At 43.6% G+C, this 26,811-nt stretch overlaps 1 protein-coding gene across 2 annotated transcripts in view; it reads left to right on the forward strand.

The window, feature by feature from the left end:
- The window catches only part of PPP2R3A (protein phosphatase 2 regulatory subunit B''alpha), a 173,590-nt gene that overhangs the window by 93,346 nt on the left and 53,433 nt on the right, over nucleotides 1–26,811 (forward strand). For both annotated transcript variants that reach the window (XM_056121611.1, XM_056121612.1), the window contains exons 6-7: nucleotides 6,855–6,957; nucleotides 24,299–24,373. In XM_056121611.1, coding sequence (XP_055977586.1) covers nucleotides 6,855–6,957; nucleotides 24,299–24,373 — 178 coding nt within the window. The remainder of the gene's footprint in view (nucleotides 1–6,854; nucleotides 6,958–24,298; nucleotides 24,374–26,811) is intronic.

Here is a 26,811-nt window from a genome sequence, read left to right on the forward strand (position 1 = left end):
ACAGAAAATTATTGCCAGGGGTGGAGAGAAAATGCAGTGTGTAAGTAGGGCACTTGCCTTGCATGTGGCTGACCCAGGTTTGATCCCCAGCACACTGGATGGTCCCCTCCAAGCCCCACAGAGCCACAAGTAAGTCCTGAGCACTGTCAGTTTTTACCCAAAAACCAAAAGGAAAAATTCTCTCTGTGCACCTTAGGGATATCTAATCAATGGAATAGTTCTCTAGAAATACCTCTTTAATAACAACTGGTTCTTTCTTAGTTTTCTTTTTTTGTTGTTTGTTTTGGTTTGGTTTAGTATTGGGCCACACCCACGGATGCTCAGAATGTATTCGTGGCTCTGTACTCTTTTCAGGGTTCAGGAGACCATATGGGGTGCTGGGCATAGAGCCTGGGTCAGCTTCATGCAAAGCAAGTGCCCTGCGCACTGTACTTTCTCTCTATCCCCTGTACTTTCTTAGTATTTTCTGTTTAATTAAGATCTTAAGATTTTATTCCAGTAACAATGACAGGGACTCAAATTTTGTGTCTTGTGAAAATAGCTTATGGTTTTTTTTTACAGATATATATTAAAACACTGTGATTTGTTTCTTTAGGGCGGGGGCTGGGGTGTCACACCCAGCGATACTCAGGGGTTATTCCTGGCTTTGCACTCAAGAATTACTCCTTGCAGTGCTCGGGGGACCATATGGAATATCGAGGATCGAATCTGGGGTCAGCTGCATACAAGGCAAACACCCTATGCGCTGTACTATCGCTCCGCCCCCAAGACACGGTGATTTACAAAGTTGTTCTTAATAGAGTTGTGTTAGGTGTACATAATGTTCCAACACCAGTCCCACCACAGTATACCCTTACCTCCACCAGTGTGGAGGTTTCCTACCACCCCTGTCCCCAGCCTGCACCCTTGGAAGACATATAACAAATTACGTGCTCCAACAAAACTTAAAGAAATGGCAAATGAAATTGTCAGAAAATAAATCAAAAGTCAATTTGTAGTATTGATTGATGTATGATTTTAATCTGTGTAAATGAAGTAGTTCAAATAATTCAATACAATATAGAGTACTCTCTGTTCTTATTTGCATAACTAAATTTTTAACTCTGGCACCTAAAATATATCGTATTAAATTTTATTTTGTACTTGAATCTAACAGGGATGCTTATACTTTTATATTCAATTTAGAATTCTAACTAGTTTATTAAAAATTACTAAATTATAATGTATTGTGTCATTAGTTTTGAAATATTCAGTTAAGAAAAAACGAATAGTATATTTATCAAGAGTTCCCCATTTTTTTTTTTTTTTTATAGTTACAGACTTTCATGTTTGAGTTTCAGTCATACAGTGATCGAACACCATCCCTCCACAGTGTACATCTTCCACCACCAATATACTCAGTATCCCCCACGCCCCCAAACCCGTCCCACGCCTCCCCCTGCCTCTATGGCGGACTACTTCCCTCTTTCTCTCTACTTAGAGTTCCCATTTTTTTTAACTTTTGACTTTTTTTTTTAATCACAATGAGATACACAGTTACAAAGTTGGGTTTCATCCATACAGTGCTCCAGCATCCTTCCCTCCAACAGGACTCATTTCCCACCAACATTTCGACGAAATTTCTTGATTGTAAATCCAATCTTCTTTTTTGTTTTGGTTTTTGCTTTGGTTTGGGGGTCACACCCAGCAGTGCTCAGGGCTTACTCCTGGATCTCTGCTCAAGGATCCCTCCTGGCGGGGCTCAGGGGCCTGAGGGACGTTGGGGAATGAACCCAGGTCGGCCACATGCAAGGCAAGCACCCTACCTGCAGTACAGTCACTCTGGTCCCTTTATTCTTTTTAAGATCCTGGGGCCCCGTAATTATTATAGCACACAATAACAGCACCCAAGATTATTTACCTGCAGTTAACTGTATAATACTCAAAAGTGTAACCTCCAGTTTTTGGTCTTAAGATTGATTCTATGTCACTGGGACGGGGTGGACAGTTTTGTGGGTGAAGAGAAGCAGCAGCCACAACAGCTGAACTCTGGATTTTATGTCTCGTAAAAACAAACTCTGCAAAAAGGGGAAATGGACATGCAGCACAGGTCTTCATTTTAGGCAACTATAGGAAAATGCTTATAAAGTTACGTAGTATGCACAGCTGTCCTTCCCTTTTTCATTAAAATCTTTTTCTACATTCAGAAGGGCCGCTGAGTTAGCTTCCCAGGGCCGAGTGCTAAAAGGTCCGAGCGCCCTCTGGTGACAGCTACTTTCTCAGCACTTAGAATAACTGAAAACAGTCAGGGCCAAGGAAAATCAGAGTAAAGCTCTTTAGGGAGACTGAACAGCTAAATAGAATGGTTTGAATTACCACACTTGAAGGGCACATGTTTGTTCTTATGATTTTTAAGAAATAATTTTAACCCCTTATCCATAATGTGGCTGGGGCACAGATATAATATGTTTTAAAGGGCGGAGGCACATTGAATGTATACTGCTGACTTGTTACGATATTAAGTTCTGGGGCTGGAGCAATAGCACAGCGGGTAAGGCGTTTGCCTTGCATGTGGCCGATCGGGGTTCTATTCCCAGCATCCCATATGGTCCTCCAAGCACCATCAAGAGTAATTCCTGAGTGAAGAGCCAGGAGTAACCTCCGTGCATTGCCAGGTGTGACCCAAAAAGCACATAGCACTGTCCTCCCGTTGTTCATCGATTTGCTCGAGCAGGCCCAGTAACGTCTCCATTGTGAGACTTGTTACTGTGTTTGGCATATGGAATACACCACGGGGAGCTTGCCAGGCTCTGCTGTGGGGGCAAGATACTCTCGGTAGCTTGCCAGGCTCTCCGAGAGGAGCAAAGGAGTTGAACTTGAGTCAGCCTGGTCTGCCGCGTGCAAGGCAAACGCCCTACTCACTGTGCTATCGCTCCAGCCCAACCAAAAAAGCAAGAAAGCAAGCAAGCAAGAAAGAAACAAAGAAAGAAATTAAGTTCTATCTAGTCTTGAAAAATAAAGACAAACATGAAAGCCACAAAATAATGGGAAATAATTCCCCCCCGACCCCCCCACCCGGTCCAACTATCCAAATGCTCCTGGGCAGGGGGTGCTTCCCAGCCTTCTCCAAGAGCTTCTCCTTCATGGGTCCACGTTCCTCTTCTCTGCCCCACTCTCCCTATTCCTTTTTGTGTTACTGTTGTTTTTGTTTTGGAGGAACTCTTCCCAGATGTGCTCAGGGCTTGCTCCTGGCCCTGTGCTCAGTGATCACTCCTGCAAAGCTCAGGGTACCATATGAGTGCTGGGGATCGAAGCCTGGTTCTTCATGCTGAAGGCAAGCACCTTACCCATTATACTGTCTCTTGCCCCACCCATACCTGGATTCTGCTGCTCCTTTCACGTCTGTGCTCTGAAACCTGTTTCACTTCTAGTCAGGACACATGTAAGGGAAAGGCATTGCTCAGCAGCGTCGTCACGAGCGTGCCAAGAGTTTTGTGCAGAGCTGCCCTCACACAGCAGGAGTGCTCCAGCTGTATCACGCCTTGCTTCTCTTATCGCTCCAGGTGAACATGCTATTTGCCTGTTAATGTGCCATTATTTTGTCTCCAGAGCTCTGGAAGATGAGTTTAGCTATGTTGACCTTCTGTGGGCTGGAGCGATAGCACAGCGGGTAGGGCATTTGCCTTGCACACAGCCAACATGGCCGACCCGAGTTCGGTTCCTCCACCCCTCTCGGAGAACCCAGCAAGCTGCCGAGAGTATCTCGCCCGCACGGCAGAGTCTGGCAAGCTCCCCGTGACATATTCGATATGCCAAACACAGTAACAACGAAGTCTCCAATGGAGACGTTACTGGGCCCGCTCGAGCAAATCAATGAACAACGGGAGGACCATGACCGTGACCAGTCCGTGACCTTCTGTAGCCAGCATTTGTGGATTTTTTTTCTTTTTTGGGTCACACCTGGCAATGCACAGGGGTTACTCTTGGCTCATGCACTCAGGAATTACTCTTGGCGGTGCTCAGGGTACCATATGGGATGCTGGGAATCGAACCCTGGCAAACGCCCTACCCGCTATGCTATCGCTCCAAACCCAGCATACTTGGATTTTATTGTTTCATTTCCTCCTGCACAGGGAGTTCACCAGCTACTCACACTGACTGAAAATTCACCTTTTTGTTTTTCCCTTTCATGCTTCTAATAGCAACAGGCTGTCCCTGATTTGACTTTTCCTTTTCACACTGTCTCATTGGTCACATCACATCTGAATGGTTTTGATGTAGTAGTGCTCTTTTCTCCATAAAGGTGATTCTTTCCCATCATCTCCCTTTCTGTTGTGATCATCACATCATTTTTTTTATCTTAAGAGGTGATTCCCATCAGTACCCATTGCACTCATCTTTCATATTTCTTTGAAATGTATATTTAACTTTAGCATGCTGCATCTTTATTCAGCATGCAGAATAAAGAAAGATCATTCTATATAGCTTGAGACAACAAAGACTTTTGAGAATCTCCTATATGGAATTACTATGCTGAGTGCTAAGAGAAAGAGTTATAACTTTCATAACTAGAATTATATAAGAGAATTATATAGTCAGTGGATATGTTCATCCCAGTACCTGGCATACAACTGGCATTCAATAAGTGATTAAGAAGGAAAAGAAACAAACAAAAAATATCATACTGGGAAATAAGAAAGATAAAAATAACTTCAGTATTCCAAACCCAGTGGCCAAAGCGATGGTAAGGTTGGTAAGACATTTGCTTTGCACACACCTGACCTGGGTTCAATGCCTGGCACCCCATATAGTCCCCCAAGGTCTAGTTCAAAGAGTTGATACACATGCTTTGCATGTGGGAGGCCTGGGTTCAATCCCTGGCACCAAAACAGTCCTTTAGCAACATGCCAGATATAGTCCAAAAATCAAAAAAGGAAAAAACATTCAAATCCTATCATCCACAAGTGGTAATTTTTCTTATTCTTTCTCAGTTTGGATTTCTTTTGTATATTTTTCTTGCCTGGTTACTTTTTACCGCCCCCCCCCCCACCCAATTGCTCTTGCTAGAGTTTATCAAAACTGTTGATAAGCAGTAGCAAGATTGAACATCCTTGCCTTGTTCCAAGTCTTTTTCCTTAAGTACTTTTTATGTTGGGCCAGAGTGATAGCATAGTGGGTTGGGCGTTTGCCTTGCACACAGCTGACCCGGATTTGATTCCTCCGCCTCTCCTGGAGAGTTCGGCCAGCTACTGAGAGTATTCTGCCCGTTACTGGCACCCGCTCGAGAAAATCTTATGAACAAGGAGAGGATAGTGCTACAGTGGACAGTGCTACTTTTTATGTTGCCTCTTTGGAAACATCGCAAAAATAATATATCTTCTTATTTCTGGTACTGTTGTTATTATTAATCTACACCCAAGGGTGAACAGGGGTCAGGGTCACTCTCATCTTGTTGCTGACTTTTTACTGAGATGTCCCTTCAGCAAAATAAAAAGTAATAAAAATTCCCCCTTTGGGCTGGAGCAATAGCACAGCAGGTAGGGCATTTGCCTTGCACGTGGCCGACTCGGGTTCAATTCCCAGCATCCCATATGGTCCCCTGAGCACCACCAGGAGTAACTCCTGAGTGCAGAGCCAGGAGTAACCCCTGTGCATCGCCGGGTGTGACCCAAAAAGCAAAAAAATAAAATTTCCCCTTTTTGAAGGGTGGAGCAGACAGTGGAAGCTGAGGGGTAGGACCCAGGACCTCAGGAATCTTTAACACTGAGGCACATCTCTGGCTGCCAGATTTACTTTTTTAAATGATTGAAAAGACAACACGAGATTTTTTAAATTTTATTTTTATAAAGCTGTTCACAATAATTTATTATGTTCAGTATTTCAACACCAATCCCACCACCGTTACCCCTTCCCACCACCATTATTTCGAATTTTACCACCACCACCCAAACCTGCCCCAAAGGCAGATGCTAAATAATTTATTTTGTATTGCTTGTTATGAATAATTTGCTAAAAATGATCCAAAAAAGTTTTCCTAAGAGGAAAGCATGTGAAAATTGTTGTATCTCACTTTGGAGCCGCTAAGCCCCTGCCTTCACTTTACACCCCAAACGTGTGATTTACAAATCAGATGTGGTGCACTACTCTTGATATATCAGTGGCATAAAGTATGAGATGTTGCTCCAGGAATTCTAAAATTTTAAATAGAGTGCTAGACCTGGAGTTAAATTGTTATCTAGATGGTGATTTGGGGGTTTGGAGGCATCTCTGCAGCATGTTGCTCTCTTCTGAGATTTATTTGCGAGTCTCTGGATCATGGCCATTAATGAGCATATTTGGTTCCAGAGGCAGCTCGTGGCGTTACTTCCAGGTAGCTGGAAGCACAGGGAGATGGGAGGAGGGGCCCATTCCCTACTCTGTACAAGCCTGGAAGTTTCAGCCACAAAACCTGACAACCTGGGTTTTTCAGAGGATTCTTTCTCACGTTTCGGGGCTTCATCCCAAGCCTGTAGAGAGTGGCCGTGAGCATGGCGGCAGTTGGGTTCTGGAGTTTGTAGCTGCCGAGGTTCTTTCGGAGCGGGTGGAGCAACGCGAGATTCTTGATCTAAAAGACATCAGACCAGATTTAAATTACCAGCTATTGGTGTTACAGTCCAGTATTTCCCAGAGGGGTGATGCTGGAATAATTGGAGAGGGGGACCAGAGTAACCTTGGATACAAATGGAGGGGGCACTCTGTTTACTCAAAGAAGTCAGATTTTCAGGGAGCGCTGATTTTTTTTCTGGGAACTGGGGTAGTAGCCCCAAATCAGTTTGGGAGTCTGTATAGTAGCAGTTCATGCAAGCCAGTTTTCCTAATGATTCTTTCTTTTTCAGGCTGCTGAATAACCATCATGATGATGCCTCTAAGTTTATTCATCTCCTAGCAAAACCCAGCTGCTGCTCTCTGGAGCAGGAGGACTTTGTCCCTTTACTTCAGGTAATGTCCATTTCCTTAGAATACATTTTATTTTTTAGTTTCAGAGGTTCTTCAGATTTGTTCGATTCTTTGTCAGTTGGGCTCCAAATCTAAAAGTTATATTTCTTTTTTCTTAAGAATTTTTTTTATTGAATCTCTGTGAGATAGACCCCTACAAAACTGTTCATGATTAGGTTTCCATCGTACAGTGTTCCAACACCCATCCCTCCACCAGTGTATATTTCCCAGCACCTCTCTCTCTGTTTCTTTCACTGTCTCTGTCCCTCTCCCTCTGTCCCTCTCTCTCCTTCTCTCCCTCTCTCTTAATCTCATTATATTTCCAAAAGAATCATTTTTTAAGTTTTAGCAACACAATCCTTTTATTTTTTATAGTGGAGAATAGTTTATTACTCTTTTAAAGATAAACATGACTTTTCCTTCATCAACTTTTGAAACAATCTTTGACAGTCTTCAAAATATAAGTCACTTTAACATTTGAAAAGTATATACAGGGGACAGAATGATAGTACAGCAGGTAAGGCACTTGCCTTACACGTGGCCAACCCAGGTTTGATTCCCAGTACTCCATATAGTACCTCAAACCGGCCAGGGTGAGGGTGAAACAGAGTCAGGACTAAGCCCTGAGTAGAGCTGGACATAGCCCCCAAACAAAACAAACAATAAAGTAGAAATGAAATGTTTTTCTTAGAGCACCAGAATTTTTTTGTGTGCTTTGGGGACACACCAGCAGAACTCAGGGCTCACTCCAGGCTCTGTGCTCAAGAATCACTCTGGCAAGCTAGGTGGGCCATAAGGAGCACCAAATATGGACAGGAATTTGTTATTTTCAATTCATACACTACTGATTTTTTGTGTGGTTGAACAATGTATCTCTTTTTTTTTTCAATTTTTTTTCTTCTTATGTTTATTGAATCACTGTGGGAAAAGTTAGTAAGCTTTCAGGTTTAAGTCTTGGACATACAATGATCAAACACCTTTCCCTTTACCAGTACTCATTTTTCACCAACAAGTACCCCAATGTACCCCCCTCCCACCCCTCCCAATGCCTGTGAGGCAGATGATTTCTACTTAACTCTTCTCTACATTGATTACATTCATTATTTCGACAAAAGATGCACCATTATTGTTTAGAATTTCCCCCTCAACAATCAGAATTGCTGAAAAGGCATTGTGAAATACCTTGTTTTCTGGTTATGAGAATCATATAATGTCATGTGGCCGCAATTTTGGATTTCTGCAAAGAGCCAGATAATTACAAGATTGGTTTCTGTGCATCTGGTGTTATGGCTGTGCCAGAGAACCGCTTGTGGGGGGCAACTCGTGACCTCAGTAGGGCGTGAAGGACAAGCTGGTACCGCCCCCCTTCCCATGAGACTGCAGTTGCTCCATCACCACCGGCTCATACCTGGCTTTCCTATAAGCTCTGAGGCAGCGGCCACCTTGCTGCCAGGGAAGAAAAAGGCTGAAGGGAGCAACACCCTTTCCCTCCCGGGGAGGCATGGCACCATAGTTTAACACATGGTCCATTGACTTTTCTGCCACAAGCTGCCGGGCTCTGAATTAAGTCCTTTTGCCTCTGGAGCCATGGCCAGAGAGCTGCTCATGAGGGGCAACTTGTGACCTTGGAAGGGCATGAAGGACGAGCCGGTACCACCCCCCTACCCATGAGACTGCAGTTGCCCCGTCACCGCCAGCTCATACCTGGCTTTCCAATAAGCTCTGAGGTGGCAGCCACCTTGTATGTGGTCCAGATGCATTTCTGCCAAAAGCCGCTGGGGTCTCTTTGGGATGGGGAGGAAAGGGCCGGCTCCACCCCCATCCCATGAGGCCCCATGTGTCTATGTGTCTTGTCACTGCAGGCCCAAACCTGACTGTCCAGTGGCCTCTGGAGGATGGCGGTCACCGGGCCGCCAGGGGGAACAGGCCAAGGCACGAAACCTATTCCCATCTGGAGTGGCACAGCACCAATAACCTACTGCAGGAACAGGACGCATTTCTGTCAAAAGCCTTTGGGTTCCGAGATTCGTTTCTGAGTCTCTGGGATCATGGTCGTTAAGCAGTGAGGAACCAGATCAGGAACCAGAGAGGCGCTGCCTCCACTTAAATAGCTGAGCCAGAGGTGGTTTGTGGGTGTGTCTCCCACTTACCTAACTTTTGACCGTTAACTTTCTTGGTAAACTTTGCCCCAAGTTTTTGGGGTCTGGCCAAAGGCACAGCGGCAGTTTTGGAGTATCTGAAAGTCTGACGATGCCATCAGGCTGCTGATGCACTCGCCTCACAGGTACAAATTCACCTGCTGGCAGCACCATACTCCCAACACAATCCTTTTAAATGAATTAATTTCCTTACATAGAACCTGTGGGACAGAACAGATGAACTTTGGCTGCTTCCACCAAAGCAGAGAACATCTACTCTGAATCTCCCTTGCCCACCAAAGCAACTACTGAAGCACTTTCTGAAACCAGGCATTCATCCTGTTGACCTGGTTGCCCTTTGTTATGGTCAAAAAGAGCATTAGCTATAGCATTCTTTAGATCCTGATACATTGCTTCTTAATCTTATATCTAAATGTCTTATGTTTCAAAGTAGTCACAGGCTCCTTGAAGTTAAGCTCTGCCTTTCATATGTGGTAAAGACGTACCGTTGCTTCTGTAGTTTCAGTGAATCCTGTGGACCATTAGTGAGGATACCTAAAGATGAATGGGAAAGTACATTTCAGTAAATTCCGTGGACGTAAGGATACCTAAAGAAGAATGGGAAAATGCATTACATAGAAAATACATATTTTTAATTCACAATCACGATCATCCTGTTGTTCGTCGATTTCCTCGAGCAGGCACCAGTAACGTCTCCTCCTTCCTAGCCCTAAGATTTTAAAAGAGTCATTTCAATGCTCTTTAAGGATTAGGAGAATGAGACCCATCATTGGTACTGGTATTTGGTATATTGGGTACGCCACAGGAAGTTTGCCAGACTCCACCGTGCGGGCAGGATAATTTTGGTAGTCTGCCAGGTTCTCCAAAGGAAAAATAAGATAATAAGATGTCGCGGTCGCGCACTTCCAGGAGCTGGGTTTTATAGTCTCTGCGTCTTGGCCGTTGATGGGACCAACCTGGCACTGGCAGCAGCTGGTGGATGTGACGCCTACCTACTGGAAGATGGGGGATCTGGTTGGAGAAGGCCCAGTCCCAATCCGAGTAGGCTTGGAGACCTCAGCCCCGGGATCCGCATGCCTGGGTTCCTCTGCCAGTTCTTTCATGCATGAGGCCCGTCCGGACATGTGGAAAGAGGTCCTCAGCTGCTGGGGCTCTGCTTGGGGCGGGGGGTGGGGGGGAGAGAAACTCAACCCTCCCCCCTCCAAGGGGCCCCGGTGAGGATAGCCAGGCACCAGGGCAGGAGACTCAGTATAGTATAGTATAGTATAGTATAGTATAGTATAGTATTAGTATACTAATACTATACTAATACTATACTATATAGTATACTAATACTATATGTGTAAACTCAAAAAGACAGTAGTGACTCTATCTCTCCCGCCACCCGCGTTCAGTAGTCTCACGCCGGTTCCCCCACCCCGGGGAGGTCGATGGTGATTGGTAGGCAACGGAAGGAATGAGGGCCAGGCTGGTTGGTCTTAGTTGCAGTTTATTCCATTCACATCTCCATTCTCCTCTGACTCTCCTCCTGTTTCTTCCTCCCCCATGCAACTTCATTCTCCTCCTCAATCCCCCTTAATTCTCCTTTCGGCTCTGGAATCTGGATCTGGATCCCCCTTTCTCCTTCTCCTTCTGAAGTCTGGATCCCGATCCCCCAGCCCACTCTTACAGTCTAGTTATATCCCAATGAATGAGAGGTTGGGGCTTACACATAGGTGTGGTCACAATCAATAGGGATAAAGTTCTTTCCCTCAGGGGGTACTTCTTCTAGAACAGATACCCTCTCCGCAGGATGACCCAGCCAAGAGTGGAATCCCATGGGTGTGTTTCTCCTCTCCTTGTCCAACAAACATATAAGCATTCATAATATAAATCATTTTGTAAGGATACAGTAAGAAATACCTTAAGCTTATAGAATTGTTCTCCTAGGGCCATCTCGATCTCAGACTACAGTGCTCAGGCCAGATAGTCTTTCCTATCCCTAGTAGGGTCCTAGTCTTGTCGTTACTTTTGGATCATGACAACATTTGTCTATGATCAAGCTCTTAACTTACAGTTAAGAATCGTGGCACTTTGGCCTGGCCCATTTTGATGCCAGAGTAGCTCACTGCTTGCCCTGGGTCCATTCAGTCCCTCGTCAGGACCCTGCTTTTGGTGTATTAGGAACCAAGGGCAACTGAGGCTTAAGTTGAGAAAGCAGATGCCCAGGAGTGAATAATATTCAAAGCCAATTAAATCCTAAATTACAAAGCATAATATTAACTGTCTTCCTGTATCTATACAAAAAGAACATTGCATTAAACTATTCAAAAGACATAAGAAGAGGAGAAAGGCAATATTAACTTACAATACAATTTCAGTGTCCTAGAAGGATCTGACCTTACTAATTAACAGATACTGATTAGGGGAAAAGCTGGTTAACTGGTTGGGGAGGAGAGCATAGGAAAGAGTTTACAGATAAACACGATGGAATGGAAGTGCCTCAGGAGCACTATAATAAACCTGAGTTCTTTATGGCAAGGGAGGAAGGACAAACCAATGTCATCCTACACTATACAGTATACTACATGATACAGTAGTATACTATGTAGTATACTAATACTATAGCATACTAATAGTATCGTATAGTATAGTATAGTATAGTATAGTATAGTATAGTATAGTATAGTGAGTAGGGTGCTTGCCTTGCATATGGTCCCCAAGCCACACCTGTAGTTGAACTTTGGCTGCTTCCACCAAAGCAGAGAACATCTACTCTGCATCTCCCTTGCCCACCATAGCAAACACCTTTTGGTAGCAAACACCCTACCAGCTGTGCTATCGTTCCAGCCCTATAATTCACCTCCTTTGATTCCTAGGTACTTATATTTTTAAAAAATTTAAATTTTTTAATTTCATTAAAATTAAATTACTAATATTAATAAAAAAATTAAGAGTCTCCTGCCCCCGTGCCCGGCTGTTCTCACCGGTGCCCCTTGGAGGAGGGCAGGTTGAGTTTCCCTCTCCGCCCTGAGCAGAGCCCTGACAGCTGAAGACCTCCGGGACCCAGCCAAAGTCATGCTGAGACCACTCTCCACATGCTTGGATGAGGAACCAGCAGAGGAACCCAGGTGTGCGGGATCTGGGGCTGAGATCTCCAAGCCTGTTCAGTTCGGGACTGGCCCTCCTCCTCCCAGCTCCCCTACCTTCCAGTAGCTAGACAGTAGACAGTTACACCCACCAGCTGCCATGTAGCCCCATCAACGGCCATCCAGAGACTATAAAACCAAGCTCCCGGAAGCATTTGTGGCCACGCGACCTCTTATTCTCTAGTTCTCACTCTCAGAGAACCCAGCAGGCTACTGAGAGTATCATACCCGCCTATATCCCTGACTAGGAACACCTGTAAAGGTGATTAGAGGCTGCCCCAAAAGCCTCCATCCATCTCGGAGAGAGCCCAGCAAGCTACCGAGAGTATCCCGCCCACACGGCAGAGCCTGACAAGCTACCCGTGGCATACTCGATGTCAAAAACAGTAACAATGAATGCTCCTCATTCCCCTGACCCTGAAGGAGGCCCCAATATGTCATCAGGCTACACTTGCACATGACAGGGACGAATGGAGACGTTACTGGGCCCGCTCAAGCAAATTGAAGAACGGGAGGACAGTGACAGTGATAAGCGTGCAAGGCCCTACTGCTGTGCTATCGCTGCAGCCCATAAAAATTTTATATTAATTAAAATTATTTTTAAATGATAATTTAAAACTAATTTTTAATTATTAATTAGCGATAGCACAGCGGTAGGGTGTTTGCCTTGCACGCAGCCAGCCCTGCCGAGCCGGGTTCAATTCCTCCACCCCTCTCGGAGAGCCCGGCAAGCTACCGAGACTATCTCACCCACACGGCAAAGCCTAGGAAGCTACCCATGACGTATCCGCTATGCCAAACACAGTAATAAGTCTCACAATGGAGATGTTACTGGGCCCGCTCTAGCAAATCGATGAACAATGGGAGGACAGTGCTACAGTGCTGTTTAATTTAATATGATTATATTGGGACTAAATATAATACATGCACAGAAACATAGAGGCCAGAGTGAAGGTAAAGGAGTTAGTCCAGTGCCTTACTCGCAGCCAACCCACTTGAGAGCACTAGGTCTGCGCATCTGCAGGTCAGCCCTGGCGGCTTCCGGTCACCAGTAGGAGTGGCTCTGGAGACCCTGTGCATCTCCCGGGTAGTGTGAGCAGTCCCCAGCAGCACAGGCATGAGCACACAGCACCAGAAGGCTCTTATATTCAACCACCGGCCAACCTGGCTGAGAATTACTAAAAGGGATCCCCGGCCTCCTGAGCACTGTTTGGAAGTGCTCCAGAAATAATTCACAGACATATCACAGGTGCACTCATCAGTGATTTGCACAATATGAGCACATTCATGTAACATGCCCAGATCAACGAGCAAAATATTGAGTAACCCTAAGCCTCTTCATGCTCCTCTGAGTTGCTGTCCCCAAGAGTAACTGCTATCCTAATTTCTAATACCATACCTTTTCAGTTATAATAGCTGGGCTTTTAATATTTATATAATTCACCTCCTTTTCTTTTTTGGGGGGGTGACACCTGGCGATGTGCAGGAGGTACTCGTGGCTCTGTACTCAGGAATTACTCCTGACAGTGTTTGTGGGACCACATGGGATGCTGGGAATCGAACCCAGGTCAGATGCGTGCAAGGCAAACACCCTACCTGCTGTGCTATTGCACTAGCCCCTATAATTCACCTCCTTTGTTGATTCCTAGGTACTTAAATTTTTATACAACTCTAAATGGACTTTTAAAATTTTCTTTCTCTATTATAGTTTGTATATAGAAATCAACTGATTTTTGTGTATTTATTTTATAACCTGTTGCTTTACTAAATAGGTTTGTTACTCCTGTGGAGTTTTTTTTTTTTTGATGAAGTCTTTAAGGATGTTTTATTGTAATATCAGTTTCTTTAAAAATACAGGCAGCTTGAGATCAGCACCAGGAGGATTACTCCAAAGCTTAGTGGCCAGCCGGGCATTCTAGAGGAAAGGGCAGCTCAGATAGAGAAGGGAGCACCAAATAAAGGGTGTTTGGAGGATCCTCCCAGGAGGGGAGATGTATGTCGAAAGTAGACTATGGATTGAACATGTTTGCCACTCAATGCCTCTTTTGCAGACCACAACACCTAAAGGAGAGAGAGAACACAGGGGATTGCCCTGCCACAGAGGCAGGGGGGATGGGGCGATGGGGGTGGGGGGGATATTATCCATGGTGGTGGAAAATGGGCACTGGTGGAGGGATGGGTATCTGATCATTGTATAATCGAAACCCAAGCACAAAAAATTGTGAATCTACAACTGTACCTCATGGTGTTTCACTAATAAAAAAAAATACAGGCAGCTTAACTTCATGTTTAGTTGGTACAACTAGGCTTTTTAATTTCTTTTTCTTCTCCTTTGCTTTGTACATTTAAGAATGCAGGAGATTTTTATATATTGATTTTTGACCAGCCACATTGCTATGCTTACTGTTTCTAATATATTTGTAATGGAGTCTTTAGGGATACAGATATACACACACATGTGTGCGCACACATGCGTGCACATACACAGCATTTTACTACATGCAAATAATGATAGTTTTACGTCTTTTCCAATATAAATTTATTTTATTTCATGTTGTCTAATTACTGTGGCTAACACTTCTAGTACCAAGTTAAACAGAAATTAGTGATAAAGGACAGAATTTTCATGTTCCTCATTTAGAAAAAAAAACTCGAAGCTTTTTACATTATATTAAATATTAATTTATTGTATAAGGCCTTAAATATGCAGAGATGGTCCTCGCCCTGTATCATTGACAGTTTTTTAATCCTAAATAGGTTTTGAATATTAGCTTTTTTACATTTATTAATGATAAAATGATTTTTGTCTTTCATTAATAATTACACTCATTGATTTGTGTATATTGAACCACCCCCAGCGATGCTTAGCGACCAGGCTTGGTTCAGTGGAAGGACCCAGGGCAGGGTGCTCCCCAGGCTCTGGGTGCCACGTATACAAGAGCCACTCCAGTAGTGCTCAGGGCACACCAGAGCCAGGCTGGAGGCCCTCAGGGCTATGCCCAGTGACCCTCAGGGGATGGACTGAGCAGGGGTCAGGCACACGTGCCCCTACTCCCATGCTGTCTCTCTGTCCCTGTAGTTTGCTTTCGTGTGTGACATCTTTTCCTGTGATATAGTTTAGTGATAAAGCCATCAGCTCCATGGTTTTGTTTTTGCTCAGGGGGAGGATGGGAGAGGGGTGTGACTTTGGTTTCTATTTCATATTAGAGGGGGGGTGTTATTTTCCAACAGTACCAGTTTTATACTTGCAGTACTACCACACAAGGGCCATCATCAGAGTCAAGCAACATCTTTTTTGTTTGTATTTGTTTTTGCATGGGACCACACCTGGCATTGCTCAGGAGTTACTCCTGGTTCTGCGCTAAGGAATATATTCCTAGTAGTGCTTGGAGAACCATATGGGATGCCCAGGATCAAACCTGAGCCAGCCACAGACAGAGCTAATGTCCTACCCATTGTACTATCTCTCCAGCTCAAAGTGGCAAAATCTTGAGGAGTTTTTGATTCATTTTGTTTTTTTTATAGGTCAAGAGAAAGCTTTAGGGGCTGGAGCGATAGCACAGCAGGTAGGGCGTTTGCCTTGCACGTGGCTGACCCAGGTTCGAATCCCAGCATCCCATATGGTCCCCTGAGCACCACCAGGAATAATTCCTGAGTGCAGAGCCAGGAGTAACCCCCCTGAGCATTGCCGGGCGTGACCCAAAAGAAGGGAGAGAGAGAGAGAGAGAGAGAGAGAGAGAGAGAAAGAGAGAGAGAGAGAGGGAGAGAGAAAGCTTTATTGGCAATTTACCAGCCATTTTGGCAGGGGCAGGGCGGGGGGGGGAGGCCCCAGCTGGCCCCAGCTGTGTTCAGACCTTACTCCTGGCTCTGCGCTCAGGAGTCATTCGCTGTTCTGCATCCAGGCATCACTTGTGACGGGCTCAGAGGACCATATGAGACATCAGGGTTCGAACCCAGGTCAGCTGCATGCAAGGCAAACACCCTACCCACTGTACTATCACTTGGGTGCAGGAAAGGATTTTAATAGAGAAAGAGAACAGGGAAGAAAGAAGCACAGGCTGCAAACCAGCAGGTGCCAGAATGAACAATAAAAACCCCTCTGGGCTGGTGCCCCATTTTTAAGTTCTTTTGGCTTGTTTCAATTCCCACTGTCAGTTCTTTCTTTCTTATCTATGGAAGCTTGAGTGTCTAGCCAAGACTAGCTATTTCCTGCTGAAATAAACCTTTATTTCTTTTCTTGAGGATTCTTACATACGGAGAAACTATTTGGGGAAAGTTTTTTAATTGCTGTTATAATTTCCATATTTGTTTCAGTCTTTCTATTCCTTATTGTTTCATTGTTAATTAATAGGTTTTATGTATCTACCTGTTGGGGCTGGGGCAATAGTACAGCAGGTGAGGCACTTGCCTTGCATGCTGCTGACCCAAGTTTGATCTCTGGCACCCCATATGGTCCCCTGAACCCACCAGGAGTGATCCCTGAGTACGGAGCCAGGAGTAAGATCTGAGAACAGCCAGGTGTGGCTGAAAAACATATATGTGTACATATAAAAGATTGTATCAGTTTCTTCTTTTAGATTATCGAGGGGTTTTTTTGGCATTGGTTGTTCATACTAACCTCTTATCCTTATATTTCTATGGTATTTTTTATAGTTTCTTTTTCAATTCTAATTTTGTTTATTAGTTTTTTCTGTCTAATATCCCTAAAATATTGAATTTTATGTATCAGTTTGAAAAACCAACTCAAGTTCATTGATCTATTATTTTTCATGGTTTTTGTTTTAGTTCTTACTTTATTTGCTTCTCTGATTTTTATCATTTTCCTTCTGCTATTGCTTGTTTTCCTTCTTTCTCTAGTTGCTTTGTCTGTAAGGTTAAATTGTGGTTTTTCTTATTTCTTTATGAAGGCCCTTTTTCACCATTAACTTCCTTCTTTCAGTACTGATTTTGCTTTACCTCATTAGTTCTGATAAATTGTGTTTTCATTTTCATTGTCTCTAGTTTCTTTTTAATTTGCTTTATTTCCTATTGACACAGTGGTTATAGCATAGTGTTGACAGTTAACTGAATTCTGCATTTAAGGATGTGTTAAGAGGGTAGATTTCATGTTAAGTGTTCTTCAAAAAAATCAAACAAAGGGCTGGAGCGTAGTACAGCCGGTAGGGCATTTGCCTTGCACGCGGCCAACCTGGGTTTGATTCCCATATGGTCCCCCGAGCACTGCCAGGAGTAATTCCTGAGTGAAGAGCCAGGAGTAACCCCTGTGCATTGCCGGTGTGACCCAAAAAGAAAAAAAAAATCAAACAAAAATGCAAGGAACTTTCATAATTTATGGAGGTATGTATTATCTCCCATAGTAGTGGTTTTCTGGTTATTTGCATACGGTCAAACTCATCAAATTAAATATATTAAATGTGCACTTTTTTGTACAGCATTCATATGTAAGGGTTTTTTTACATTTTTTCCCACTTTATTTAAACACTGATTTACAAAGTTGTTCATGCTGCATTTGTAACAGACATTCAACATTCTAACCCTAATCCCACCACCACTGTGACCTCCCCTCCACCACTGTCCCCATGTTCCCAACCACCCCTCAAGCCTGCCCCTGTAGCAGGCCCAAACTAATTTATTTTAGTGCTTGTTACCACTAAAGGGTCAATGGAATTAGCAAAAAATACTTCCGTAAAAGAAAATTCATGAAAGTTGTTATATCCATTGTAATTGAAAATTGTCATACATACTATGGGGACATTGTCCTTGTCTGAGAAATTGCTAGGCTGTTGCTCGTTGACTCTTCTGTGTCACTGTTTTTGTGAACTGAGCTTATTTGGCTTCTCTGTCACATTTGCATCCAATCTGGGTGCTCCTACTGGGATGTCAGCACTATAGTTTGGCAATGCTGCACAGCCACATTCACTGTAGAAAGTCCAGAATATTTAACCGGGCAGTTGAGTTTGTACATGGTGGGTTTTGTGGAGTGTAGGTATGGCTGCCAGGGCTCCCTGAAGTACAGGGTAGGGGTGGGGACGCTGCCCGCCCCCACTCAGAAAGCTCAAGATTTCTCAGTCAAAAAATAATAACTATGCTGTAATTGAAATTTTGGGCAGTTTGGCATCTCTGCGGGGCTTACTTGAGAAGCAGTGGAGTACAGCTTCAGGCATGAGGAGTTGGCCCACCTTCTCCTGAGAACCCCAGGGTTCTCAGCCAGGACCCGTATATCCAAGAAATTTGGGGCCGGGGAGTAGTTGATCTCTCCCAAGATCTAATCATGAGTCTTTGAAGCTGGCCCAATGGACGTGCTTCCATGTGGCAGCTGCAGTATATGGGTGTCAGTCATATAAAGTTTAACTCTATGTATGTAAAGTTGTTTTAAAAGTAACCAGGGGGAAGGAGGATTGGTCAGTGGTTGAAAATTGCCACAGCTTTGTAATTCTCTGTTTCATGGTGATTCGATTAAAAAAAAAAGTGCCCATGGAATTAATTCTTTTTTCCCCCACAGAAATAGGAAAAACATCCTAAAATTGTTATAATATTTTGAGAGACCTGAAATAGCCAAAACAGTTGCACCCAAGACTGTAACAGCCCCCTGGGTTATTCCAAATATCCCCTAGGTGGTGGTATGGCCCTCTTTTGAAAAACTGGTATAGAGAGCGTCAGGCCTGTAGAATCCCAGAGTCCACAGGTTCTTGCTTTTTTTTTTTTTTAATGTCCTATAGCCCTAGTGTTTGCAATTCTTTCCATCCTATGTAATATTTTGATGATTCCACTTTTCTAGTTCCTGCCCCCCTTCCCAGACAAGGTGTTAAAATTTCTGAATTGGTCCCGTATATCTCTTCTTTTTTTTTTTTTTTTTTGGTCTCTCCTTTGCCCATGCCTTAGATTTCATTTTAGTTTTGGACCTTAGGTTGAGTATTTCTTCCTTTTCTTTGTTGTTGGTCATTGTTGAGATGACTGAGCTTGCACACTTGTGATACTCGCACACTTGTGCTAATGAGGGTTACACAGTCGGTTGCAGTGCTTGAGGGTTTATGAATTCAGTTTCGGTGCTCACACACAATTGATTGTGGTATGTTGGAGACTGCACCTGTTATGGTGGTGGCAGAGATTCTAATGAGTGCTATACACTTGTGGTGGCTGAGATTCTAATAACAGTGGGTCACACTCACCATGTGGAAGTCATTGTTAGGGATCAAATTTCTGGCCTTCTGTTTACCTTTGATTCACACCACTAAGCTGGAATTTAGAATTTTGTACTTGCATGATAAAATTCAAACAGCTCTTCCTTGTGTTAGTCTTCATAACATTAATAATGAACCAATGTTGATGCATTATTATTACTCTTACGACAGGCCATGCTTTCTTTGCATTTCCTTCATTTCTACCTTACATCCTGTTGCTATCCCAAGGTCTTCTCCAAAACATCACATAACATTAGAGGCTTAGACTCTTTTTGACAGTGATGGTTTCTTAGACTTTTTCCTTGTTTTTAATTATCTTGACAGTAGTACCAGCCAGATAGGATTCACAGGTATTTATTCTATCCTATGCATTATCATTCAATACTATTATTATTCTGTTGCTCTAAATTGGTCTAGCGTTAGCCATTGGGGACTATATTAAGTTGGCTTCTGTGTCCGCTTGACATACTGCATCCTTTTGGGAACACTCCCAATCTTCTGATAGCACAGAATGGTCCAGGCTTATCATAAGTTTTTCCCTCTCCATCCCTGGAATCTCAACCTTTTCTCCAAGTATCCCTGATTCCTTTTCCTGGGAAGTGGTACTCAGATACAAGTCTGGGTGCTAGTGTGGTCACTGTTACCAGGGTGCCAATGCCACTGGGCCCTCTAACTGGCAAAGTTACTGAAAAATTTAGGTTTATTGAGATTTGTACTGTGACCAGAATGCAGTCTGTCTTGGTAAATATTCTGTTTATGTTAAAAAAAAAAAGAGTACATACTATTTTTTTTCTTTTTTTTTTTGAGGGGGTCACACCCGGTGATGCAGAGAGGTTACACCAGATTCTGCACTCAGGAATTACTCCTGATGGTGCTTGGGGGACCATATGGGATGCTGGGAATCGAACCTGGGTCGGCCGCATGCAAGACAAACGCCCTACCCGCTGTGCTGTCGCTCTAGCCCCAGAAAATATATTCTTAAGTTGGGTGAAGTATGCTATAGATAACTATTAGGTAAATAACATAAATGTTAGCAGTCAATTTCTGGCAATGAAAACTAAAATCCCTGGGCCAATATTTACAGAGAAATGGGGTGTTTACTGGCAGTCTCAGTTATCTCCCCCACAATATTTGTCAACTGTTGAGAGGAAAAATTACTTGATTGTTATCTCTCCCCACAATATTTGTCAACTGTTGGAGGGAAAAATAACTTTTTGGTAGCAAAATAGCAGACATACTTCAACTATGATCGAAGTCAGCACCACCAGACCATATTCCTTGTAAGGCATGCTAAAAGTATATAACCTTATTTGAGGTCTAGGACAAGTCATATTAGCCTGCCACCACTCTAGGTGGTGGTCTAGGACAAGTCAATCTCTGCCTCCACCATAACCTATATTCTCATCATGAGAAATAATGAGACTCCTGGGGACAGAGAGATAGCACAGCGAGTAGGGCACTTGCCTTGTATGCAGCCAACCCTGCTTCAATCCCTGGCACCCACATGATCCACCAAGCACCACCAGAAGTGATTCCTAAGCACAGACCAGGAGTAACCTCTGAGCATCACCAGAAATGCGCCCCCTCCACCCGCCAAAGAAAATCAGACTCTAAGGAGTATAATAATACCCAAAATAACCAGAACTCAATAAAATGTCAGAATTATGAAATACTTGTAATGATTTTAAAACTGGCACATGGGCTGGAGAGATAGTTCAGGGGTCAAGGTACTTGCCCTATATGGTTTGACCCCCAGTGCCTGGAGCAAGAGCCAGGAATAAGCCCTGACCATTAACCGTTAGTTTTTTGGGGTTTTTTTTTTCCGTTTTTGGACCACACCAGCAGTGCTCAGGATTTACTCCCGGTGAGCTCAGGGGGCTACCTGGGGTGTCGGGGATCAAATGTTCTACTTGCTACACTATCTCTCGGCCCCTGAAAGATTTTAAAATTTAAAAAAAAATAATAACCGGTACAGTTTTGAAAGACAAATGAGTTACAAGAGACAAAGGATGGCAGAAATAGGTCCCCGAGCCACATGTTCTACATGTCAAAGGTTCAGTCCCCAGCACACCCTCACTCCCAGCACCAGTGTGGCAAAACTGCGAGTACTGCGTGACAGAGCCCAATAAAAGCAGAATGAAATCCGATGTAGGATCCTGCAGCAGAGAAGGACATTGGGGGAAAGCTGAAAAACTTTTATTTAGGTCTGCAGTTTAGTGTTGTGTCAATATCAGTGTCTTATTTTTTATAAAATTGTACTATCACTTATAAGTTGTTAACATGTGGTTAGCTGTGAGAAGGGAATTTCTCTAATATTTTTATGACTTTTCTGTAAGACTATAAAATTTTTCCCAAATAAAAAAACTAAAGGAAATAGTTTTGGTATTAGAGTGTATTGGCAGGTAAGTGTAGCTAATTGCTCTGAGAAAATAAAGGAAAACAGTATAATTTATATCTGCTGATATTGACTTGCCAATTGATGTATTATCTATGCTCACATTACTGTTACCTCTGGTTTTAATAACAGTCATATATAAATCAGTTCTCTGGTTCATTCAATTCTACTAGAAAATGAAAACAGTATTTTGGGGCCAGAGTGATAGTACAGTGAGTAGGGTGTTGGCCTTGCATGCAGTTGACCTGGGTTTGATCCCAGGCATCCCATATATTACCCCAAGCACCACCAGGAGTAACCCCTGAGCATGACCTGGATGCTAGTTACTCCTGGATGCAGAGCCAGGAGTAACCCCTGAGCATGACTGGGTGTGACCCAAAAAGCCAAAAAAAATTAAAATTAATAAGCAAAAACAGTATTTCAAAGCTTTAATATTCTGATAGTCTTCCATGAGAACAAGATTTCAGATTTTAGAATAAGAGAATAAATTGAAAAACAGATATCCACACAGTTATTTTAATGGTGTTTAACTGGCTAATATGACTTGTCCTAACCTCAAATGACAGTATTTAGCACAAGTTTAGCATAAAAATTAAGGTTTTTTTTTTAATTCCCATGTTTCTAAGGAATCAGTCTTGTCAGCTTGTGTATAGCTTCCTTTCTATGTAAATTTCACTTACAATCCCTACCAGGATCTGTGGGATAAAACTCCCAACATGCTTTGTTTGATATGTTAGAATTATAGTATTTACCTTTATCACATTTGATTCACAAGTACCAAATGTAGATCAATTTAAATTCTAACTTTTTATAAAAGTATACTGTGTATAAGTTAAAGCACACATAAATAAGTAACTTAACCATAAAATTTGAATTTAAACATTGATTAAATTTTAAGTGAATTACTCAGTATTCTAGAATAACAAGTTTGCTCTACTACAGCTTACAGGAAGAAAAAAATTGCAGGCTTTTTTTTTTTTTATGTAGGAGTACTGCTATTTATTCAGCCACTGATTAGGCTGATTGAATTTTGCACGAACTCCACCTTACTTTCCCCCCCCCCCCCAGTTTCTATAATTTTATTTATTGAATCACCGTGAGAGCAGTTACAAAGCTTTCGGGTTTAAGTCTCCGTCATACAGTGAAACACCCGTACCTTCACCAGTGCCTATTCTCCACCACCAAAAACCCCAGTATACCCTCATTCCACACCCTCCCCCTACCTGTGGGGCAGATGATTTCCAAATCGCTCTATACTTTGATCACATTCGACATTTCGACACCACACCCACCATTATTATTTGGAATTTTACCCCAACACTTAGATCTGCCAAAAAGGCAACAGTAGACAATTTGTTTTCTATTGCTGGTCATGAATAACATATCATGTCGCGTCGTTCGTGTGGTTGCAGTAGTGGCTGCGCAATTTTGAAATTCCGAAATTTTAACAATTAAATCAGGAGTGATTTCCTGCCAAAACCTGCTAGGTTCCGAGATCTGTTCCTGAGCCTCTGGGATCATGGCCATTAAGCAGCTTGATCAGAGCCAGAGAGGCCGTTCGTGGGCAGTGACTTGCGGTCTCATTGGGGTAGGGAGGAAAGGGCCGGCTCCACCCCCATCCCATAAGGCCCCATGTGTCTCGTCACTGTGGGCCCAAACCTGACTGTCCAATGGTCTCTGGCAGATGGCGGCCACCCAGCTTCCAAGGGGGAGCAGGCCAAAGCACAAAACCTGTTCCCACCTGGGGTGGCCCAGAGCCAGTAACCTACTGCGTGGCCCACATGCATTTCTGCCAGAAGCTGCTGGGTTTCGAGATTTGTTTCTGAGACTCTGGGATCATGGCCGTTAAGTAGCTTGATCAGGAACCAGAGGCCATTTGTGGGCAGCGACTCAGGGTCTTGTTGGGACAGGGAGGAAAGGGCCGGCTCCACCCCCATCCCGTGAGGCCCCACATGTCTCGTCACTGCAGGCCCAAACCTCACTGTCCAATGGCCTCTGGAAGATGGCAGCCACTAGGCCACCAAGGGGGAGCAGGCAGAGGGACAGCACCCTTTCCCCCCTGGGGTGGCCTGGCGACAGTAACCTACTACATGGCCCACATGCATTTCTGCCAAAAGCCGTTGGGTTTCGAGATTTGTTTCTGAGACTCTGGGATCATGGCCATTAAGCAGTTCAATCAGGAACCAGAGAGGCCATACCTCCAATTATATAGCTGAGCCAGAGGTGGTTTGTGGGTGTTTCTCCCACATACCTAACTTTTGGCCATTCACTTTCTTGGTAAACTTTGCCCCAAAGTTTTGGGATCTGACTAAAGGCACAGCAGCAATTTGGGGGTATCTAGAAGTCTGAAGGCACCACGAGGCTGCTGATACACTCGCCTCACAGGTACAGATTGACCTGCTGGCGGCACCATACCCCCCAAGCTTTTTTTTTTAATTGGATTTTTTTAAGTAATTTAATTATGGTTTTGATCTTTTTCAGGATGTGGTGGATACACACCCTGGCCTCACGTTCCTGAAAGACGCTCCAGAATTCCACTCCCGGTATATCACCACGGTAGGCCAATGCCTCTTTTGTCTTAATTCATGTTCAGCTAGGATGCCCTTCTACTTCTCTTTCTATCACTGTATAAGTCACACATCCAGATCTTCATGCAAAAGGAAATAGGATTGTGATGATCATTTTAAGTGTGCACATCTTGCTGAAAGTATAGAAAATTTAATCTTTATATCTGCTTTCTTTCTTGTATATGTCCATTGGTAAATAGGTCTTTTGTATACAAAATTAAAATACAGCAAGTTTCCTAACAGTATTGTTTCACGCAACATTTTTAAAAACTGATGAGGAAAAAAATTTGACCATCTTTGAATGAAAGGTGTTACTATGAACGTGTTTTCATGATAGGTTGTTTTACTTAGAGTTGCCTTAAGTCTGGACTTAACATAATAGATTCATCCTGTCTGACCTTGTAAGGCATATGTCCTTTACTTTGTCATGCATACTGACACTCGGTTTAGTAATCGTAAATAATATTAAAAGGAAAATTTTAATGGCCTTTCCAGAAAAAAAGTACCTAGAAGTTAAAATTGGAAATGAAAATGAGAGTGGATGCATGTGATCAAAAACAAAGCCTGTAAGAATTTAAAATAGCAGCATCACGATTTTGTGTGAAATCCTTCTTCTTTCTCATCCCAGCCTCACTGATCAGTCACTGGCAGGGCATGAACTATGAGAGAGCACACACAGACCCACAGCTCACACTGCACTTGCCTCACACGGTCTCTGCCAGGGCTCCCAGATTATCTCAGGAGTGTTTCCAAAACAAACCCAAAGCATCCCTTGTATTCACAGCCACATTTCCAGTGAGGTGGTTCTTGCTTCTGGCTTAGGTACTGACATCAGCAGCGTTTTCTCCTCTGTGAAAAGTCCTAGAGGGTACCTTTTTGTTGACCCCGGACTTGTTGAATTGTGTTAAATTATACAATACTGCCACTTTTTTCCCTCTAGTAGGAAATCACTCTTCACTTTGATGTTGGCTCTCTTCTGTTATAAAACTTCTAGCTTTGGGGCCAGACGCATAGTACAGGAGGCAGGTGCTCGTCTTAAATGAAGCCAACCCATGCATCAGGTGCACAAGCACCACCAGGATCCTGGAGGGAAACGAAAGTATGCCCTGAGCACCACAGGGTGTGGCTCAGAAACAAAGAAATTTTATAACATTATATTTGAGCCAGACAGTGACACCATCAATTAAAACTATCTAGGAAATTATGTTTGTCCCCACAAGAACCCTGACCCAGTCACCCTCATTTCTCACCCAGATTACGTTAATTGGTCTTCCTGTTTGTAATCTCACTGCTTTGCAGTTTGATCTCCACAAAGAGTAATCTTGTGAAAATGTAGGTCAAGTCACGTCACTCCTCTCTGAGTTCTCCAGAGGTTCCCATTCACTCAGAATAAAATCCGTCCTAGGCTGGGAGATGGCATAGGAGTTAGCGGTACATGCTCTACACGAACCCAGCCCTGGGTTGTCCCCTCCCCATCCCAAGTTGTAGCCCTGGAGATCCCAAAACACTGCTGGGCATGGCCCTGCTGGTCCCTAGCACCGCAGGCACTGTGCAGCAACACATGCTTAGATCTTCACTTGAGCCGTCTGTCCCAGTTGGCCAGGTATTACCAAGAGTGGCCCCAGATATCCGCACACTGCTTGGGAGCTCCTAAGCAACCCTCTAACCCCACCAAAACAATAAAAAAAAAATTCTTTCCAGGTACAGCAGGTAGGGTGTTTGCCTTGCATGCAGCCAACCCGGGTTTGATCCCTGGCATCCCAGATGGTCCCCTGAGCACCGCCTGGAGCAGTCCCTGAGTGCAGAGTCAGGAATAAACCCTGAGCATCGCCAGGTGTGGCCGAAAAAGCAAAATAAGAAGAATCCTTTCCAAGAGTCTTTATAATCTTGGACATACCCTCACAGTCCCTGTGCTCTGATCTTACCTCTTACTTCCCTGTCCCTGAGCCCTGTCCCTTACCCACAATGGCCTGGTCACTTTTCCTGGAACAGACCAAACCCACTTCTGCCTCAGGCTTTATGCTCTTCCTCTTTCCTCTTCCTGAAATGTCCTTCCTTGAGTTTGGAGTTTGCTGGTGAAAAGACTCTGTTTATCTGAATTGTTTATCCATATTGGCACATGCTGGTTTCCAAGGAGAAAGTCTCATGAGTTTTTAAACACTGAGACTGGAAATATTTCTTTGTGATATTGGTGCTGGAAGTAAAGATATTTCTGTGGCTTGCTCACATGGTGTCTTCATGAAATATTCATTATCTAGATTGGTCCGAATCCATCACTACAGGCTGAAATGTCAGGATTTTAATTGCTGATGACAAGGTACTGATAGTTTCCAAGAAAACTGAGGTGTAATGGAGACTGTTCATCACTGATAGATTTTTGGGGGTTGGGTTTTTGTTGTATTGTTTTGTTTTATTGCTTTTGGGGGG

Source organism: Sorex fumeus, unplaced genomic scaffold (genome assembly GCF_029834395.1).
Source record: "Sorex fumeus unplaced genomic scaffold, SorFum_2.1 ptg000044l, whole genome shotgun sequence".
NCBI classification, from domain to species: domain Eukaryota; kingdom Metazoa; phylum Chordata; class Mammalia; order Eulipotyphla; family Soricidae; genus Sorex; species Sorex fumeus.